At 32.2% G+C, this 22,153-nt stretch overlaps 1 protein-coding gene across 1 annotated transcript in view; it reads left to right on the top strand.

The window, feature by feature from the left end:
- The window catches only part of LOC139701819 (zinc finger protein 420-like), a 50,902-nt gene extending 29,123 nt beyond the window's left edge, over positions 1-21,779 (top strand). The window contains 4 exon segments of the mRNA XM_071601810.1: positions 9,245-9,371; positions 10,395-10,399; positions 20,335-21,741; positions 21,744-21,779. Of these exon segments, the coding sequence (XP_071457911.1) occupies positions 9,245-9,371; positions 10,395-10,399; positions 20,335-21,741; positions 21,744-21,779 (1,575 nt within the window).
- The last annotated feature ends 374 nt before the right edge of the window (positions 21,780-22,153 follow it).

The following is a 22,153-nucleotide window of genomic DNA, read 5'->3' on the forward strand; positions in this document are numbered from 1 at the left end:
CTAAGTTTTATAATATATTAGAAATCTTTATTTTGGTACCATTGATTGAACCTAGGTACACTTAAGCACTGAGCTGCATCTTGAGCTCCCACAACTTTTTAATATTTTTATTAGAGACAGTGTTTTGCTGAATGACTTAGAGCCTTGATAAGTAACAGAGGTAATATTTGTCCTTGTGATCTTCCTGCCTCATCCTCTGAAGTCACTGGAATTATAGGTGTGTATCTCCATGGATAGCATACATTATCAGTCTTATGATTGATACTTGTTTCTCTTTGTTTTATAATAATCTATGATTATTTTGTACAAAAATTATATGGTGTATTTTGGGATGTATAATGTGAACATAAATATTTATAGTAATTGCACAAAGGGTTCACGAAAATAAACAGTCTGTGGTAAGGTTTTTAATTTGTATTTAGTTAACGGATGTAATATTCACTCTAATTAAGTTGAAATGATAAGATGGAAATTATGATTTTTCATAGCAACCAGTAAAAATAAAATATAGTGTCATTGAAATACTAGGAAAGAATATGTTGAGTGGAATAATTACTTATTTAAAATTATTGATGCCCCCACTAGTCCTAATGGTCCAATATAAGAGGTAACTCAAATGTTCTTGAATGTTTATATGAACAATTTGAAGTGCATCCATAAATGACACCTTGCTATGTTACCAAGCCTGTCATTGAACTTGCAATCCAGCAGTACCAGACACCTTCATTGTAGGATTATTGGCATGCAACACAACCCATGGCTTAAGAAATTTTCTTTAATAATTGTCTACTATTAAATTCTTTGATAAAATGATGTGTTTCATGATCAAGACACTTATAACTGTGTCCTGTGCCTGGTGTATTACCAGTAATTTTTAACTGAGTTGAATGGGCAAAAATGACTATCAAACATCAGTGTATGCAAAGGACATCAATAATACAATACAGGCTCTGTGGTTTAAATAACTGCCTCATAATGGTCCATGTATTAGAGGTCTATTCCTAAGGTTGTTTTATTTAGTGAAAACATTAGAAGGATTACGCCTATTGGGAATTGTTTAGTTCTTTGTAGAGTATGTATTTGGACCAAATTGTTGACACCTGGTGCAATTTTATGCCATGTGTTCCTGCCATAATCTGCTTACTCACTTCAAACATAAGGCTGTAATACCAATAACATATCAACAAGAATCTCCAGAATTTTTATTTAAAATATGATTTTTTTCTATTTGTTAGTTGATTATCACAAGTAGTTTTCATAGCTAAAAACAAAACAAAACAAAAAACTGAAAAATTGTGTAGCTAAATTCATGAGCATATATCTTATGTGTCTTTGCAACTCATTTTTTAAAAGATGTTAATTTAAAGTCTTGTTTTTTAGTTTTACTATACAAGGTAATTTTTTTTCCAATCTTTCAAGAACACTGATGGGTGGGTTTGTCTCCAGGGATATGAATTCCAGGGTTATGGATTACATTATTTTAATGCATTTTTTTTTTTTTTTCTTTTTAAAATTAAAGAGCCCTTCAAGTGCCGGTACACTTAAGTCAGAATTGGAAACCACTGGTTTCCAGTTGAAAATGCATTAAGTCTCTGTGTTTTCCTTGTGTGCTGTGTGGATTTGTCCACTTCACCCTTTCATGTGGGGGTTTATAGTAAACAGATTTGCCATGTTGAAAAAATTAAAAGGATGATTTTCTTAAATTTTCAGGTATTTACTCAAAGTGTTTGGTGAGGAAGTATTTTTTCAGTAGATCTATCTTGTTCTTTTGCTTTCATATCAAGAGACTATTTCATAAAAAGAATGTCTAGGTTTAGACTAGGTTCAAAATTATAATAGACTACGAATACCAAAAAAATAAAATAAATAAACTAAGTTGAAGATATACTGTATGTTATGCACATTTTTACTATTATGTCATGGTGAGAAATAAAAATGAATCATTTAGCTTAATTTTCAAAACATAGTCCAAATTGATTTACCCAAATTATACCCTATTTAAAAAAATACTTGAGTGTTCTTGAAAGTATTTGAATAGTAAAAAGTAGTTGGAGATATGAAGCTAAAAAATGTGCTTCTATAGCAGAGGTGTAATTCTTTAGTTCACAGAATCCTAGAAAAGTTTTATTTATTTATTTATTTATTTTTATTTATTTTTTTTATTTTTTTGGTGCTGGGAATTTATCCCAGGGTCTTTTGCATTCAAGGCAAGCATTATCAATTGAACTATATTAAGAGCCGTAGAAATGTAGCATGACTATATAATCCAGAAAAATCTTTGAGTTTTTGAGACAGACAGTTGTGTTTCTGAGTTCAAAACCTGAATAGACTCTTACTACCTGTAGTATTGTAAAATTGTTTTAATTTACAATAGACATGCAAATATTCTCTAAAAGAAAAGAAAAAAAGAGTATAAAATGCAAAAATATCTCCAGTTCCATATACTTCCCTGTATCCCAGTAAATTGGCAATTCTCTGTTATAGCTCTCCTTATCAAGAGGTAGTATATCTTTGCCAATATGTGAATAAAAAGTATGTCTATTATATTACATCCAGTAGAAGAGAGTAAATATAGAAACGTACTGGTATTCTGCTTAGACTTAAAGTGTGTTGAATTCTTCCAGTTTTTATCTTTGTAAACTTCATCATCTTAAGAAGAAGAAGAAGCTCATATTAGGCTTATAAAGGAGAAGAGACCATGTGGATGAGAATGAAAAGACCAAAATGGACAGTCATCTCTCTTCCAGGAACAGGGTAACCATGTCAAATAGCAGAGCATACACATGTAAAATTTCTGCTAAAATCAGAATAGCTCAGATAAGTCAATATAATTTTGGCTTACTCAAAAACTGTTCATTTGAATCATGAATTAGTAAGTTTTCTTGTAGTTTATAATACTTGATAGCTTAAAATACATTTAATAGAAACAGGAAGCCAGAATTCAAAACATAATAATTTCAAATTAACTGTATAGATTTATGCATGGAAGAAGCACTGAATTTATTTTTCTTGATTTAATGTTAAAAGATCTATAAAATAATTTTGAGTAATGCCAAAATGCATATAGACATGAAAATGTTATTAGTACTTTAACTCACAGCATACTCTACAAAAAAAGATAAGCCAGACAACCATAGCTGGATCACTAGGATGAAGGCCCAATTAAAAAATTTAAAAAATAATAATAATCTTTTTGTTCACAACTAAAAAGTATATCCAGACATGAAGATATATGAGGACACTTCCCCCTGGATTTGCATCATCAGTTGTTTGCTCTTTAATATATGAAAAGTTATTATAACAGTTATCATTTTGAAAGAATGGCCGGCTTTAGGCATCTCTCATAGCAGCCTCCTGAGTCTAAAAATATTATTTCTTATTTGATTTAAAGGAGAAATATTGTTAAGGAAAACATGTTTTCTCAACTCTGATAAGAAAGGAGGGTTTCAGTCATTCAATTTTTTTGCAGTGTAGGGAAACTCAGCACTCAGTATATACTTTTGATGTGGCAGCCATTTGCCATATGTGGCTAATGAGTTCTTGGAATATGGCGGGTGTAACTTGAGAAGTATTAGAAGTAGAAAGAAGTGTGAGATTTGAAAGTTTAATGAAAAATACATGTAGTTAGCTAAGAATTTTCATTGTTTCTATATTAAAATAATAAAATTATGGATATATTGGTTTAAAATAAAAATATTTTCCTAGTAATTATAATTTTATGTAATAAAAATTTTAAATTATTTTATATCTTAAATTATTGTATAGTACAAATTATTGTAACTTATAAATTATAAGAATTTATAGACATTTATTTATAAATTATTATAATTATTTATTTGTTTTACTTGTGACATCTAAAAGCTCAGTTATACATATTTATCATTTTATTTTTTCAACTATGTATGATGCTATAGAAGATTATCTACTTTTTCTAAAATCTAGATGCATCAAAATTCCTGAACAAGAGCTGAGTGTGTTGTTGCATACCTGTAATGCTGGTGATTCAGAAAACTAAAGAAAGTTAATCACAAGCTTAGGGTCAGCCTCAAAGACTTAGTGAGATTTTGGCAAAAAAAAAAAAAAAAAAAAAAAGAAAGAAAGAAAACAACTGGAGATGATCCTCAGTGATGCATCACTGGGTCTATCCCTGGAACCAACCAAACAAACAAACAAGCCTCATTTAGACAGAGTACGAAGGTTTTGAAACCCAAATATGTAAAGTAATTCTCACTATATTATTTTCACTTGTCAATCTGTTATTGGAATTATTGTCACTGATAATTGATATGACATTATATTCAACATTAAATATGTATGTCCCGTTCTATGGCCAGGTCTTCTAGTACATAAAAGGCTCTGTCTGAGAAGGAATATAATTAATATTTCATTATTTTGGTGTCCTAAAGCTTTAGTTGAAATTGTTTCACCTGGCACTCAGAGGAGTCTGATGTTGGTATTTTCTCTATGCAGGTAAAAATTATTCAATCAGAACTGATTGGGGTAATAATTATTAAATCAGAGCAACAACCAAAGAATAGAGGGTAGGCTTCAAAATCTGGGAGAAAATTCATCTCTGTCTCAGGCAAATCTCTTGATCCATCTCCAGGTTTTGTGATGCCTGGGTGGCTCTGTTACAGGCCTTTTCCCTCTGACTCTCAGGGTTTAGAGTATTTTCATTTTTTTAATATTTATTTATTTATGTATCTTTAGTTGTAGGTGGATACATTAGTTTGTTTTTATGTGGTGCCGAGGATCGAACGCATTGCCTCATGCATGCTAGGCAAGCAGTCTACCAGAGCCACCACTGCAGGCCCTTGAGTATTTTTAAAAATGATAAGTCTGCAGGGCTTGACATTATGGAGCAGAAGAAAGGGGTTGAGTAAAAGTAGTCCGAACTAATTTTGAGAACCTAGGTTTTCCTGAGGTCACCTTTGTAATCTTTTAACCCTACTCTAAATTTGATAAAGCTCAATATACTGCCACCTCTGGCCCTAAGAATGGGGTTGACAGTGAGGATTCTAAATTTTGTCCTGCTCCAGATTGGTGACCTCTTCCTGGCCTGAAAGTAACTCTGTGTTTTCTTGCCTACACCCCTTCAGAGTGGATGTTATAGACAGGATCAGAACATGAGAATTTTGACTCATGTAAATAATGCATATTTGGGATGAGCTGTGGTCCAAGGAATTTTCAGTTTCTCTTTCCTTATCAGGTGGCACTCACTTTTTTGAGTGCATTTTCCAAATGTGTGGTAAGCATGATTTTCCTAAATGTCATCTTTTCTAAGCGAATTCACTATATTATGAAGTATGGTTCCCTGAAACATTTCAAATATCACATAGTTTTAATTAATCTTTTCCTTGGTTTTGGATGGAATTTTTAAAAGTGAGTGAGTGCATATGTGCATGTATATGGTTGTACTTTTACATGAGAGGAACATAGGGTTATAACATGAAACTCTTTAAAAAAGTATTTATACCTAATGCTGTGTGTGAAGATGCATGTTCATAGTCTCAGCATTTTAGTAGGCTGAAGCAAGAGGATCAATATATTGAGAATAAAAAATAAAAAGGGGAGGGGGATGTTACTCAGTGTGTAGACACTGCTGAGTTTAATCTTTAGTATTAAAAATTTAAAAAAATCTTTGAATCTTTTGTTTATTTTTCTTTTATAAGCATAGATAGCAAGTTTGGGGTCCCCTTAAGAAACTTTAGAGTATGATGTCTCTTAAGTATCTGCCATGTCTTTGAGTGGCCATGGTGTAAAAATTACATGAAGCTAAACCAAGGTGCCCACAGCTCCCATGTTGAATTACCTAGAGAATACCAACCTGGGTGTAATCCTGTCTTCCTACAGAGTACCTTGTGGTCAGGGAATGGAGCATCTTGTTGGACTAGATGAATACTCTAGATACTCTAGAGATTACAGAAATATCTTTTATAGGATTCATGTAAACATCAAATATTGGAATATTAATATTATTTTCCCCAAATGTTAGGTTCAGCTCCACAGAAATACATTGCTGCTCAGATCCATTGATTTTGTAACTGAAAAGAAAGGCAAATATGATTTTTTTACTTCCATTTTCTTACTCATCTAGGGAAGATTTTTTATAATGTGCCAGAATTTGAAAGGAGAATAAACTGTAGCAAGGATTTAGGAAAAAAAAAAAAATAATCCTACTGTGTTTGTGCAGATGTCTTCAAGGAAAAACTCACTATATACTAATTGGAAGACATAATGTACTGCCTCATGTTTGGGGTGGTAACTAAATATTTAAGTAAATTCTATATGGATTGAGCATCTCTCACTTATTCTAATATTTTTATTACATATAAAATGTAATTTATCACTAATATTTGAAAGGTTTAAAAAAAGTTTCCAAAGAGAAAGGATAGAGTTAAATTTCAAATAAAATTGTATTCAAACCAAGGTAATTTTTTGAGCCTGTAAAAGAACATCATTGAAGGTTAAGTAAGATCTTAGTTGTGTCTATGGCTATAATTTTCCTTGCTGTGGAGTTATTTCTAGAATGTCATGTTAGAAAAATTCAGATAGGCAATAAGCAGGTTTTGTTTTTGTAAATCTACATTGCAATACTTCAAATTCATCAAACATAAGATATGGATGCATCCAAAATCTTAGGCTGTCAAGGTTTTTTTTTTTTTTTTTTTATGAAGAAATAGCAAATAAATAAGGTGAAAGGAAAATGGACCAAAGGAGGTTAGAAAATTCATAAAATTCTGGGCATATTAGGCCATGCCAGTAATCACAACAACCTGGAGGTTGAAAAAGAAAGATCAAACCTGAAGCTTAGTGTAGCAACTTAATGAGACACTGTCTTAAAAAAAAAGAAAAAAAGAAAAAAAATTAAAAGGCCTATAATATATCTTAGTTGTAGAATGCCCCCTTAATAATAAATCAAAATTCCAGATGAAGTATCCTTTACCCTGAAGCCAACAAATACTTAGGAGTTTTAAGAAAATTGCGTGTATGTTGTTTTGGGCTGAACATGAGATGGCTTAATGTTCTAAGGGTTTCACCTAAAGGAGAGACTTAAGATTCACTTTTTTTAAAACAAATATTTTGTTCTTACCCCTGAATATAAAAGTGTTCAGTTATTTTTATTTTTTTTTTTTTTTATGGCAAACAATGGGAATATTCTGATTGAGTTTCTGAACCAGCATATTTAAAATAGTGAGGATCTTCTAAATCATATTGGGAAGGGAGCTCTTCTGTAGCATAGCAGAAAAATTGGAGGTAATATCTTCAACCGATTATTTCCTAAAATGGCCTATAAGGTATGCCATTTTCATCTGACATTTTTTATATTCTATGCAAGGTTTCAATTGTCAACTTCCCTATTTATATAAATAATAAGAAGCTGGTATACATAAGTGTGTTCTTTTTTATCAGAATAAGTAACTTGTGTGTGTATAGATGTGGAGACCTGTCGCGACCCCTTGCCCGCAAGGAAGACGCAACTCAGGAATCTTCTCTCAGCAGTTTATTCAGGTCCCTTGATATTTCTTATTCTTTCTTCTTCTCTCCTTCCCGGATGCCCTCCCAGCCTTAATAAAGCATCCCAAGCCCCAATGCAAAGCTGCCGCGTGGAACTTTCTCACAGGGTGGTGAAAAATCATGTGCCAACTCTCTCAGATAAGGAGTTGTTTGTCACATACCACAGCGGAGCCAGCGCCATCTCGTAATGGCGACCATAGTCTGCAGAAACGGCAGAAGCGGCTCACCACAGAGACCCCTAATTTATAGGAAATTAATCATAAATATAAATATTATTCTATTCTGGGACTTGAAACTGGCACTTCATTTAGGAAAATTTTATAGGCATAACACTAACCTTGTGGGATATGTACTAGATGTTATCAGAATTGAATTATTAGACTACTAATTGTTGAAATATTGGTTGTTGTTTGCACATTTGGTATCAAAAGTGGTTGCAGAGTCAGGAGTCATGGCACACACCTGTAATCACAGTGATGTGGAAAAATGAGATAGGAAGAAAGTAAATTTGAGTCTAATTTCAGTAATATAGAGACCCTAAGCAACTTTGTAAGCCCATTTATCACAATTAAAAAAAAAAAAAAACTTCTTGAAATGCATTTCAGGGGTAGAGAGCTCCTGGGATAAATCTGTAATTAAAAAATTAATAATGCTGTTTTAGAAGAAAGACATCACACAGAATGTTAAACTAACTTCATGTATGTGTTGGTTCACTAGTGATAAGTGAGAACCTGGAAAAAGGTGTATTTCCATGTGGTCAGGGAGGCATTTAGGGTGCCAGAACCTTTCAGAATTTTTTTTTTTTTTCTTAACTGCTTAATATTCTCTCACTTTCTACTTTGAAATGAGCCAGGTGAGGATACAGTTTCACCGTGACAGTGGTTTTACAAATCTGGGAATGTTAAACCTGATGTGTCAGTTTCCTTATGAACTGAGAGATTAACAGTCTGTTCACTTAATTTGCTTTTTTATTTTTATTTTTTGTTATAACTTTGTTCCATGTAGTTCAAGTTGACCCAAGTACCTAAGTGTTTTGTAATAGTTTGATAGTTAAAAATTTTATTCTATTGTTTTAGAAGTGAGTTGTGATATTGTGGTCTGCAGAAGTAAAAGTATTTTTTTTTAAATATCATATAGATTTATGGTATGTTTAAATAATGAGAAGATAGACAACTTTGGAGATAACCATTCAAATAAATATGTGGACAATTGAAAGTTTTGGTGTGTCTTTAGTGATCTCTTATATCTTCAACATGCTAAGGTGACCACTGTTGTATAAGTATACTTATAATTTTTCTATGTATGTCTCAAGTATCATTGCTTTGTTTGGTTGTGCTTCTTTTGAATATTCAATAACTAATTGCAACTATTATTTATCCTTTGGAATTATGTTGGATTTTTTTTCACTTTTTTGCTTCAGTGTTTTGCTCCTCATGTGCTGTTCTCTGGGTTTCATTATACCAAATTTGTCAACCAATTTTACTGCTTATAACAAATTATTGGCGCTGGGGTTATAGCTCAGTTGGTAGAGTGCTTACCTTTCATGCACAAGGCCCTGTGTTCAATCCACAGCACCATAAAAAAAAAGTATCTTATTGAATGGTTGACATCACTACCATATGTGAAAACCACCTCTTTTAACTCTCATTAAAATTTTTCTGAAGTTAAATACTATGTCATGAATCATATGGTTTATGTGATGTGTATTTATTCATTTTTACTTCAGGAACCATTGACATTAAGGGATGTGGTCATTGATTTTTCAGAAGAGGAATGGAAATGCCTGGACCCTTCTCAGCAGACTTTATATGGAGATGTGATGTTAGAGATCTGTAGACACCTACTCTTTATTGGTGAGCCTAAATTTTATTCAGAACATCTAATTCAAAACCAATATTTAATTTTTTAACTGTATAGAGTATCTTATGCCAGCTTCTATTTTGCATGAAAAAGTTTTAGTTTCTTGTTTTTTAGGACAAAGATTGGGCATTTGTTTATGTAGAAAAAAAAGTGTTAAATATTTTTCTTTATGTTTAATTTATCATTTCTAATTAGTTCTCACAATGTAGAGAATAAAAGTGGTTTCAAAGTATTTTAGTGTTTTTATCTGGAAAAAATGGTTTGGAAAATGATTGTGTAGAATCTTATAGGGTGTTTTCTCTTTATTTTTTCCTATGGAGGAAAATATTAAAAAGACTTATGTATTTATCAAGAAAATAACAAAATGTCACATATTCCATTTTCCATCAAAAACATCTTGCTGTCTGTAATTTATCCTTGGTCACCTTTCTTTCCCCCAAAGAAATAACCTTGGGATTTGAAGAGAAAATTGACAGCAGACATATATCAAAGTGGGTAGAAATCAATGAAGCAAAGAATACAGATAAGAGGTTCAAATGTCAAAGAGGAATTCACATTTAAAAATGTTAATTGATAAGCTAAAATCTGATACAAAAATTAATTTTTTCAAGCGTAGGTTTATTTCTGTTGCAATAATTAAAGAGCATTCCATGCTCTATGTTTATCATGCATATCAATTATTTAAGTTCCTTCTTGTTCTCCAGTGATCTCCCTTCTCCCTATACTCAAATAAACAAAGCATTTGTTTAAAAAAAAAAAAAAAGACAGAGTCAAGAGGCAGGAAAGGTGGCATAATGGCAAGAAGGCCAAGCTGCCTCATATCAATAGGTTAATTTAGTTCATTGGCATCACTACTACATATTGTTCATTTTATTACTAGGCAGGTTAGCAACTTATCAGCATTATGCACCTTATTCCTCAGTTATATACTAAATTGTAATGTGCAATGTTAGGAGTTTTGTGTAGCTCTCAAGAAAGTCCATTGTATAAACTTAATGTTATGTGGACAGTTTTAGGCTCAGTGAAACATTGTGCTTATCTATAAAGAGAGTTCTTTTATTCCCAGGAGCTGTGTGCCAGAGATTATATTTGAGGCTGATAACACTCTAGTGCAGAGCATTTTCAAGCAGGGAATTGCCATAGCAGCTTATTTTACTAGTTCCTGGGGAAATTGCAGGGCATTCTAAGGGTGGGAAACAGAGTGCTTATTACCCTGGGAGTTTTCTCTCCAGAGGAATGCTTCACTGTATATTTCCACAATCAGAATCCCTACAGAGTATTTCACAATGCCTGTGAGGATATTTACGACCTGATATTTATTGGAATTTGGGGGATCCCTAGAAAACTTGCTCATTTCCAAATATATCTAGGTAAAACCATTGTAATATATTAGTATTATAGTAGAGTTTCTTTAATATAATTTAAATATTTATTCATTCAAAATTTTCCAATCAGATCTTTATATGAATGCTTATACTAGATATTCTGTGAATTTTTTTTCTGCCATGTAATAAATAGCAGTATTTCATAATACCTGCTCCTAATGGTTATGTAAGTATAGCTGATCAATGTGGTTTAAAGAAGAATTTTCAGGGATGAGGCTGTAGTTTAGTGGCAGAGGGCTTTCCTCACATGTGTGCGGTACTGTGTTTAATCCTTAGCACTTCATAAAAATAAACAGATATAATAAATGCATTCTGTCCACCTATCACTACAAAAAAAGTAAAAAGAAATATTTCTATTGTAATATAATTATCCAGAATTTTGTGGGTTACATTTTTCTAATTCTTGTTTTTTTTTTTTTTTTTGCAGTTTCACTCTATAGAGAGCTTCAGTGTTGTTCATTAGGTTTTCTCACATCCGTGATATTGTTTTTATTTCTATACCTATATGTTATATTTGAATAGAAATTATCATGATTTGTCACTTTAGGAAAACATTAGTTGAAGTTAAACTGCACGTGAACCATGTTCCAATTTTCAATCAAGTTTTCTATGATTTATCTTATATATATAAATATTAACCCCTTTTATATATGATTTTATATAGTACATTGATTGTTTATACTCAGTTCTTTGCTTAATCATATAATGTATTTAAGTTTATATATTTATACACACACACACACACACACACACACACTGTGGAATGAACTCTTATAATACTGAGCTACATCATCATCCCCTTTTGACTTTTAGTTTACAATAGACTCTTGCTAAGTTGCTGAAGCTGAAATTCTATTTCCATGCCTCAGCCTTTCTTCCAAGTTGCTAGAATTAATGGCATATTCATTATCTCTCTATATATGAATCTGTTCTTTTGTCTAGGAGTAAGACTTTAGTATTTTAAAGGTACCACAAAGATGTTTCCAATTCTGTTTATCTTTTATGTATTTGTCAAATTTTTAATTTTGATAAAAACTGTAGACTGTATAACTTTCCTGAACTTACTGTCTTATATATTTTGAATTTACTGCTCAGTAGTATTCATATAAATTGTTTTGTAAGATTTTTTTTTTTTTCTAAAATGTATGTATCACATAAAAAGTAAGTTTATTTTTCCTCCAAACAAGTGATCCTTTGTCTCACCTTTTCATCCCTGATGCCATTCTTTTTGGTGTCTATATTTGGCTACAATAGATATCTCTCATAAATAGAATTACCTGGTATTTGTTATTTTTATTGGTATTACTATTTCACTTAATATACTATCTTAAAAGTTGATCATTGCAAATATTATACAATTTCTTATCTTTGTAAAGTTTTAAAACTTTTCATATTTAATTCCAAATCGCCTACATGTAGTCATGGAAATGTAATTTGATTGGCTTGATTCCATAGAATTGTTCAAATAACTTATTTCGTACATGCAAAAATAATATTGATTTTTTTGATTGGAATTACATGGACTTCATAGATTACTTTGGGTGCTTTAGGCTTTTTTTCTGTAACAGAGGTGTTTACCCTCTGAGCCACATCTACACCCCTTTTTGGGGTAGGGTACTAGGGATTGACCTTAGGGGAACTTGCCCACTGAGCTACATCCCAAGCCCCAATTTGTATTTTATTTAGAAACATGGTCTCCTTCAGTTGCTTACCACCTTGTTTTGATGAGGCTGGATTTGAGCTCACAATCCTGCTGTCTCAGACTCCCAAGCTTCTTGAATTAAAAGTGTGTGTTATCACGCCTGGCTGGCAGCTGTTTTTATATATCATTTTGTTACAATGTCTAGATAAGTTGCTTAGGGCCTTGCTTAATTGCTGAATTTGGCTTTAAATTCATATTCATAAATTTTAAATATCACTTTTGCTTTTGATTTCCGTCTTAAATTATGTTTTGTTAGAATGCAACTTCAATATTGTAATATCTGTTAACATTTGTTTTGTGCATTTAACTTGATTTCTTTGGAATAATATTCCAGAGACTACAGAGAATATTGCCTCTGTAAACCAAAATGGTTTTTAATGTTTTTTGAAGGTTTTTTTTTTTTTTTTTTTTTTTTTTCATTCCTTGGGGAATAATGCAATTCTATTTTTTATTCTTTGCATTAATTGGGGATTGATGTCTCCTATTATTACATGTTGCTTTCTATGATGTTGAATTTGTCTTTTCTTTCTGTATATGAAAAACATTATTTGAGTTACAAATATATTCCCTATGATTGTAATCTAAGGATTTGGCATATTTATTTTTATATAATATTCTACTTTGTCTCTTATTTATATAAATATTATCAACAATTTTGAATGTAATATTTGTTTTATCCTTTTGTTTTTAATCTTTTTGTGACCTTATATCTAAAGAGAATTTTTGTAGATTTAAATCTGACATAGTTAACATATTTTTAAGTTTAATCTTGTTGGTCATATTGTGTTTGATTAGTTTTTTTTTTTTTTTTTCAAAATTGTTTATTGATACTTAAATTACTGATGAGGAAAAACTTCTATAGTTTTCACGTTTTGATGATTTCTTATAATTTTTTGTACTATTAAAATATGCCTTAATATGTAGTTCATACATTTTTATGGTGATATTTTTTTTTCTATTTTTTATCCTTGATGTTTATTTTGTCATTACTTTGTAATTATTTAAGTGCTTAAAAACAGTAGAATAAATTGGAAATAACATTCATATATTCTTAAATGAATATACAACCAGTGTAACTCCACATAATTTACCACCAAAAGAATAGATTGTTATAATTTATGAATGTATGATATATGAAGATACATTCTACTGTCATGTATAACTAAAGGAAAATTAATGAAAAAAATAAAGTACTTAGTTTGCACTACATTTTAATCTGAATTAATTTTGGTTTCCTAAAACAATCAGTGTCTTTACATGTGTTGCCATGATTTGTTATTGATGTCACTCCTGCTTTTCTAATTTATACTAATTAGCAAAGATTTATGATAATTTTTATGCTTTAGTTTTCCACATTCTATTGTAGAATGAAATGTTTTACATACAACAATGAAAGTATAATAAAATATATATTTGTATATATTTTTCTTTTCCACAAGATCTTTCAAATTTTATATGATTTCTGTTGTGCAGAATATTTTATTGGAAATATTCCACTGATTATTTCTCTTGCAGCAGGTCAAGAAGTAAAGCAATTTTTGAATATTTTCATATCTTTAAAGATGTATTTTTCATAAAGTTCAAAAAAATGGTATTGGTAGATAAAGTATTCTAGGTTCATATTTTCTTTTTCTTTCAACATACATACCTATATATCCCAATTCCTTTTTGGAAGTCTTCTGCAAAGAAATCAACTGTTAATCATAAAAGAATATGTTTGTAAATAAAATTTCTCTTTTTATATCTTTTGATATCAATTATTTTCTTGAAGAGTTTTACAAGTTTGATTATAAACTTATTAACTTTTTTATTTATTTATTGGGAACTGAACTCAGAGCCACTCAACCATTGAGTTACAACATCATCAGTGTTGTGTATTTCACTTAGAGACAGGTTCTCACTGAGGTGCTTAGTGCCTCACCATTGCTGAGTCTGTCTTTGAACTCCTGATCCTCCTGTCTCGGCATCCTGAGATGCTGGGGTTAAAGTCATGCATGACTGTGTCCAGCACTACCTGTGTCTTTTAATTAATTCTAGCATTTGATATATTTTCTTCCTCAAATTTTTAATTCATGAGACTGTGTGTGTGGGGGGTGGGGTGGGGTGCTGGGGATCAAGCCCAGCCTTTTGCATGTGAGGCAAGCAATCTGTCATCCACAGTGTATCCCCAGCCTGAGACATTTTTTAAAGAATATTTCTAGTATATAATTTATACTTTTTCTGTTGCTATTTTTCTGAATTTATTTTCAATTTTCTACATTTTTATTTAGTTTAATAAATATCTTTGAAGTGGTTATTGGGCATTGCTTAGATAATTAACAACATCAATTTTCCAACTCTCAACTTTTTGTTTGCTTAAGTAGATTATACCCTTTATTGTGTGAGCTATTATTTTCATTGGGATTTTTCTATTTAAAATCTTTTAAACTAGATCATCATAGTCATTTTGGAAAATATTTAGAAGTTACAATGTAAAAAAAAACAGGTCATGTGCAATGATATATAAATGTAATTCCATATAATTGGGAATCTAAGGCAGTGGAATGCCAGGTTGAAATAAATTTTAGCATTGTTGTAATAAACTGTCTCAAAAAATGTATAAACATAGAAAGGTCTATGGATGTAGTTTAATGATAGAATATCACTGTGTTTAATCCTAAAAAATACTCCCCAAAAAGATAAAAAAAAAAAAAAAAAAAAAAAAAAAAACCTAAATGAGAAATTTATTTCCTGCAACATTTGAGTCACAGGTGGCATTCAAATATATTGAAGTGAAGGGCTGTGATTGTGATATCAGTCAGTTTGAATGTTGTCCTCATCTGTGGTGCTACAAATTCTTAAGATGATTTTCAAAGTTCTCACAGCTTTTGACAGCATATTGTAGTAAATTCTCTCTATATATATTTCTTGAGTAATAATGGCTTTAAATTATTCTGTTCTGTGGCTATTCCCCTCCCCCACCTTGATAAGGTTTTATATATTTTCAGAGTCTATTCACCATAGTGTCATAAGTGGAATAACTTGCTATTTTAATTTATTTCAGGTATGACTTCTAATCCAAACCAAGAATTTTCAGAAGAACAAGAAATAAAATATTTTTTGCAAAACTTTATAAAGAGCAGGTATGGATACCAAGACAGTTAATACTTAATTTTAAACAAGAAATAGAAATTAAAAGAGAGGAAAGTTCAGAAAGTTTTTATTTTTTTTTCTTTTATTTTCCTTTCCATTTTTTTCCTTTGTGGATTGTTAACTTTTAAGAATTGATTTTAGATTCTTTACATAGGATGTTCTTTGATGCACTTAGCCTGGCCTCCAATTCTTCCTAAAAAGATCTTTGTTCTTTTACATATGCATATATGTATTTAAAACTAGAATTCTGCTTGTATTTTATAAGGTAATTCTTTCTTAATATATTGTTATAGGACTGGGGACACAACTCAATGGTAGAGTACTTAACATGTGCAAGGTCCTGTACCAGGGATCCTTACACACACACAAACAAACTCACAAACACACACAAACACATTGTTATAAAACCATATTTGATTGATAAAAAGGAAAACAGGTCCATCTCTCTGCCACTCTAAAATTCTGAATACCTGTCAATCATATCAGACAGGGGTTAGAGGAAATTTGATGGGATGGTGGTAGCAACCCAGGAAAATCTGACTAACGGAGCTTCCTGGAAATCTGTGCTTGGTCTGCAGACATGGAAGCTCTACAATGCATCCTGCTCCCTCACTGCAGACTGTGCTGATGCTTTGCAAATCCAAACTATGTTCACCAGCTGGTCTCCATTTTATGTCTTCTCCTGTCTTCATTTGGTGTTGGTAGCAGATAAACTAGAGTTTACCTGTGTCATCTCATACTTCAGTTCAATTGTGTCAAATCCTCTCATCCTGGAGACATTCCCAGCATCACCATTGTGATCTTTTTTAGTGCCCTTGTGCCTCTGACTGACTCTGTGTTTGGCACATAGACTCAATGAGTAAAGGGTCTCAGCTCATCTGGGGCACAGATGGGAGTTCTTCTGTGTTGCCTACCAGAACAATAGACTCAGATTTTACATTCGCAGTCCCACTATGGTTCACATTCATTCTTTTGAAGTATACTACTCAGGGTCATCTTGGTTATAAAGGACCTACCTCTAAGCTGATATTAATTTAAAAAAAAAGATTTAAAATAGATTCTATTACACTTTTTAAAAGCTATGCAAAATTTTGATTTGAGGCATGGCTGGATTCTGGAGTTCAAATTCATCTGTACTCAGTCTTACTCTTCACTTACTCTTTTGATGACTTCACTCACAGATGTTCCCTTTTATGATGGTCCATAGTGACTTCAGGTTTGTGTCCTTCTGGGTTCCTGTTTAGCTCAACCAAGAACTTCTGGGCTTGATAATCAGAGTCAGAGTGGGTCATGTGCTCCCCTCTGCACTAATCACTGTGGGCATAGGTAAGGAATATGTTGATGGTAAAAACTGTAAATAGCTGCTTCCGGTGCAGGAGTGTCCCTCATAGTGTTTCCTGAGGTTAGGGGAGGGTCGTTCCTCACAGAAATAAAAAGGTATGATTACCTGAAGAAGGGAGAGGGAAAGTTGAGCAGCCAGAACCCAGAGAGCTCATCATGTATGTGCTTGGCGCATTTTTAAGATTATGGTTTGAGGTTGTCAGTCTCATGTTTTCCTCTTCGTGGTGTTTCAATTGTGGTTTCTCATCTTTTCAGTACTTCAGCTCATACTTTTTTTAAAAATCAGAGAGGGTTTCTGTTATTTTTAATAAAGAGAAAAAATAATGAAAATTATTTATACACAAAATTACAAATTTATCAGGTTACATTATTACAAACATCTCAGAAGACTGACTCCTCAACTTGTGACAGCCACTTTTTGTTCGGTTAAAAATTTTAAGTACACTATTGTAATTTTAAAATATATACTACTCAGTATTTTTTATAAAACCACTACAATGCACAGTATTTTCAAATGCAAAAACATGTATCAAACTACATATGTATTCAATGTTTACAGGCCATTATAAAGCTGTGTCTTTAAAATACCTTCAGGAAAATAAAGACTCAACCAGTTTAGTAAGCTTTAGAAATAAAGCTAGATTAGAAATGGGCATTTTAGTGAAAAAAATCTAAATAGTAATAAAATGCTTATTAATTCGTTATGTTTTAACTTTTAAAGATCTCTATGTGATTGCACATTAGATAAAAGTCTATAGATCACTAATACAAAATTGCAATGTTCTAACAAGGTGATTTTCTACACAAAATAGACAAATTGTCTCATCATTTAAACACATGTATAGTATTTTTACTTAGAGACAAGAAAAATATTCAGATTAAGGAGAAATGGAAATGCTGCAATAAGCCTCACTAGGACTTTCTGTTGAAAAGAACTATTGAGTAATTAAATATGTTTAAGGTAAAAGTTTGTTAGGCATTGCTTTTTAAATGCATTAATAATTAATAAAAGTGAAGAGAAGCAGTGAGGTCCTTCTAAAACACATCAAATAAGCATACAGCTCATCTATCATGTACAGCAATTGAAACAAAGGAAAGACTCAGGAACTTCTAGCACAGTCTCCCAGAAAACCCAAAGCCCAAATGGCTTGCAGGAATGCATCACACCTCAAAAGCAGACATGAGGGTCTTATGAGAACAATGTAAGTCTTCTGACACTCTTCTGGGCTCATGCTGAGGGGTAGAAAATATGCCTGGTGCATAAGCAGTAGGGAAGGTGTGGGGCTAATGAAGATCAATGAAGGACTAAAGCTTGTGATTGTAAAACCTTTAAGAAAATTAAAACAGCCACATTGGTGAGGTAAGACCACCTTTGAATGGGGCATGTCTTACCATGAAATTTCTTCTCCTTAGGGAACAAACATCTATAATGTCTTTGTCGATCCATGATTCTGTCTACTGTTTCAGAATACCATTTTTTTGTAGACCCTTCTCCTTGAAACTTGATGGTTTGAGTCAAGGGTGCTTGTAAATATTTATGATTATAATTCAACTTGAAGCAGTCTTTGTGTAGTTACCTATCTATCTATTTATTTATTTATTTATTTATTTATTTATTTATTTATTTAAGTTAGCATAATCACTCCATGTCATGGGACCTCAAGCATTCCACCTGAGTCATTTCCTTCTTGGAAAGTGATGAGTCACCTGAAAAAAAAAATGAATATCTGAAATAAATAATAAAGGAATATAAGACAGGGCCCCATAACTTATGGTAAAATAGGTAAAGCATCTTATAGATTCTCTAGACCACATAGGATCTAAAAAAAGATGACTAGATAATTGTTCCATTCTTTATTTAAGGGAGTGTACATCAATGGTAGGAATAAAATTTCAACAGTAAGATTCTTTCTTTAGACATGTAGATTTGCATTCTGGCAAATCACACCCATCTCTGGGGTGCTGCGGCTATGTGGCTCCAATGGATGATACTATCTCCAGTGTCATGCTGAATTTAGACAAAACTAGGTAGTATATAACATGTAATGGATAGTCTCAAACTAGCTGGATTTTAACCGCGAGTTCCCAGATACCAGACTTTTTCTCCTAATGGATTCCATGCTTTAAAAAAAAAAAAAAAAAATTCATGCACAGCTCATAGATATCTTTCAGCAGATCCATCTGACATGCACTGCTTCATCTTTCATATCAACAGGGATTTTGACCTAACTCCAAGTGAATACTCAAAATATCTATGCATTCTGTGGTTGTGGGTGGAATGAGAAAAACTTTCCAAGTGGGAAATCCAGAGACTTCCTGGATTCAATACATGTCCCCAGTGAACAAAATCTGAGGCTATAGCACTACTCATCTGTGCATCTCAAGGAATATGTTTTCAACAAATCCAAAGTATTTTCTAACGGATTTCAGTGAGCTAGTTACATAGAAAGAATTTTAACAACACCCTCAATGATATATATTTTTGCTGGAAAATTGAGCAGCCCAGCTCAGATGAAGTTTGGTCTTTGGCTTAATGAAAAATGCTCTGGCACATAAGCACCATATTTGTGTCCCAGTGCCTGCAGGATTCCCCACAAATTAAAACCAAACAATAGTGTGTTTGAGGCAAGTTGGAACTGTAGGGGTATGGGGCATTGGCTAAGCTGGAAAGAGACAACAGCACATATGGCAGTCATATTTGAGGACTCGTGTGATTTTAAATATATTTGCACAGCATTTTGTAATTATACCCTTCCTCTAAAACATACAAAATTTTCTATGTAGTCAATTTTATACTTTAGTTAGTAAGTGGAATAATTTGAAATGCACCATTTTGTAAATATCCACAAATATTTCTGTTCAGGACCTGAAGACAATCTCAACCCCAAGTAATTAGCAGTATATTAGATTTGGTGTAAAACAATGTAAATTCTGTGAAAGTCATTAAAATTTCCTTCTTTTTTAAATCCTAGAAAACACTCATGTGATCATTTAACAGAGCTTTACAGTGATAAAAGTGAAAAAGGTTTTAATCCATGCCCAAAATTTATTTATCCAAGCTTTCATAATCAAGAGACAAATTACAGATATAAGGTATGTGAAAGCATTTTTCATACAACTACAAGAATTCCTGAACTCCAGAGAATGAATTTTGGTGGGAAGCCCTACAAGTTTAAAAAATATGTAAAAGCATTTAAAGCTTCCTCAATTGTTTATCAGAGCAGTGATAAATCTTCCATAAGTAAAGAATGTGAAAAATATTTTACTCAAATTCCATCCGTTACTAAAAACCATAGGGTTTACAATGGAGATATGCCCTACAAATTGAAGAAATGTGAAAATGTCATTAAGTGTTGCTCAAACCTTTTTAAACCCTACAGTAATCATACTGGAGAGAACATCTGGAAATGTAAAGAAACTGACAAAGCTTTTAATAAAAAATCACCCCTTACTGAACACCAGAAAATTTATACTGGAGAAAAGCCATACAAATGTACAGAATGTGGCAAAGCTTTTAATCGAAAATCACAACTTACTGAACACCAGAGAATTCATACTGGAGAAATGCCATACAAATGTAAAGAATGTGGCAAGGCTTTTAATCGAAAATCTTGCCTTACTCAACACCAGAGAATTCATACTGGTGAAAAGCCTTACAAATGCATAGAATGTGGCAAAGCTTTTAATTATAGACAAAGCTTTACTCACCACCAGAGAATTCATACTGGAGAAAAGCCATACAAATGTAAAGAATGTGGTAAGGCTTTTAATTCAAAATATCACCTTAGTGAACACCAGAGAATCCATACTGGAGAAAAGCCATACAAATGTAAAGAATGTGGCAAGGCTTTTAATCACAAATCACAAATTAATCATCACCAGAGAATTCATACTGGAGAAAAGCCTTATAAATGTAGAGAATGTGGCAAAGCTTTCAATCAAACATCAAACCTTACTAAACACCAGAGAATTCATACTGGAGAAAAGCCATACAAATGTAAAGAATGTGGCAAAGCTTTTAATTCAAAATTTCACCTTACTGAACACCAGAGAATCCATACTGGAGAAAAGCCATACAAATGTAAAGAATGTGGCAAAGCTTTCAATTGCAAATCACCCTGGACTCGACACCAGAAACTTCATACTGGAGAAATGCCATACAAATGTATAGAATGTGGCAAAGCTTTTAATCGAAAATCACAACTTACTCAACACCAGAGAATTCATACTGGAGAAATGCCATACAAATGTAAAGAATGTGGCAAGGCATTTAATAAAAAATCATGCCTTACTCAACACCAGAGAATCCATACTGGAGAAAAGTCATACAGATGTAAGGAATGTGGCAAAGCTTTTAATAAATTGTCACTTCTTACTCAACACCAGAGACTTTGTACTGTAGAAAAGCCATACAAATGTAAAGAATGTGGCAAAGCTTTCAATGAAAATTCATTCCTTACTCAACACCAGAGAATTCATACTGGAGAAAAGCCATACAAATATAAAGAATGTGGCAAAGCTTTTAATAAAAAATCACTTCTTACTCGACACCAGAGACGTTGTACTGTAGAAAAGCCATACAAATGTAAAGAATGTGGCAAAGCTTTCAATGAAAATTCATGCCTTACTAAACACCAGAGAATTCATACTGGAGAAAAGCCATACAAATGTAAAGAATGTGGCAAAGCTTTTAATTATAGAGAAAGCCTTACTCGACACCAGAGAATTCATACTGGAGAAAAGCCATATAAGTGTAGAGAATGTGGCAAAGCTTTTAATCAAACATCAAACCTTACTAAACACCAGAGAATTCATACTGGAGAAAAGCCATACAAATGTAAAGAATGTGGCAAAGCTTTCAATTGCAAATCACATTGTACTCGACACCAGAAACTTCATACTGGAGAAATGCCATACAAATGTATAGAATGTGGCAAAGCTTTTAATCGAAAATCACAACTTACTCAACACCAGAGAATTCATACTGGAGAAATGCCATACAAATGTAAAGAATGTGGCAAGGCATTTAATCAAAAATCATGCCTTACTCAACACCAGAGAATCCATACTGGAGAAAAGTCATACAGATGTTAAGAATGTGGCAAAGCTTTTAATAAAAAATCACTTCTTACTCGACACCAGAGACTTTGTACTGTAGAAAAGCCATACAAATGTAAAGAATGTGGCAAAGCTTTTAATTCAAAATCTCACCTTA

This window comes from Marmota flaviventris, chromosome 14 (genome assembly GCF_047511675.1).
Source record: "Marmota flaviventris isolate mMarFla1 chromosome 14, mMarFla1.hap1, whole genome shotgun sequence".
Lineage (NCBI taxonomy): Eukaryota > Metazoa > Chordata > Mammalia > Rodentia > Sciuridae > Marmota > Marmota flaviventris.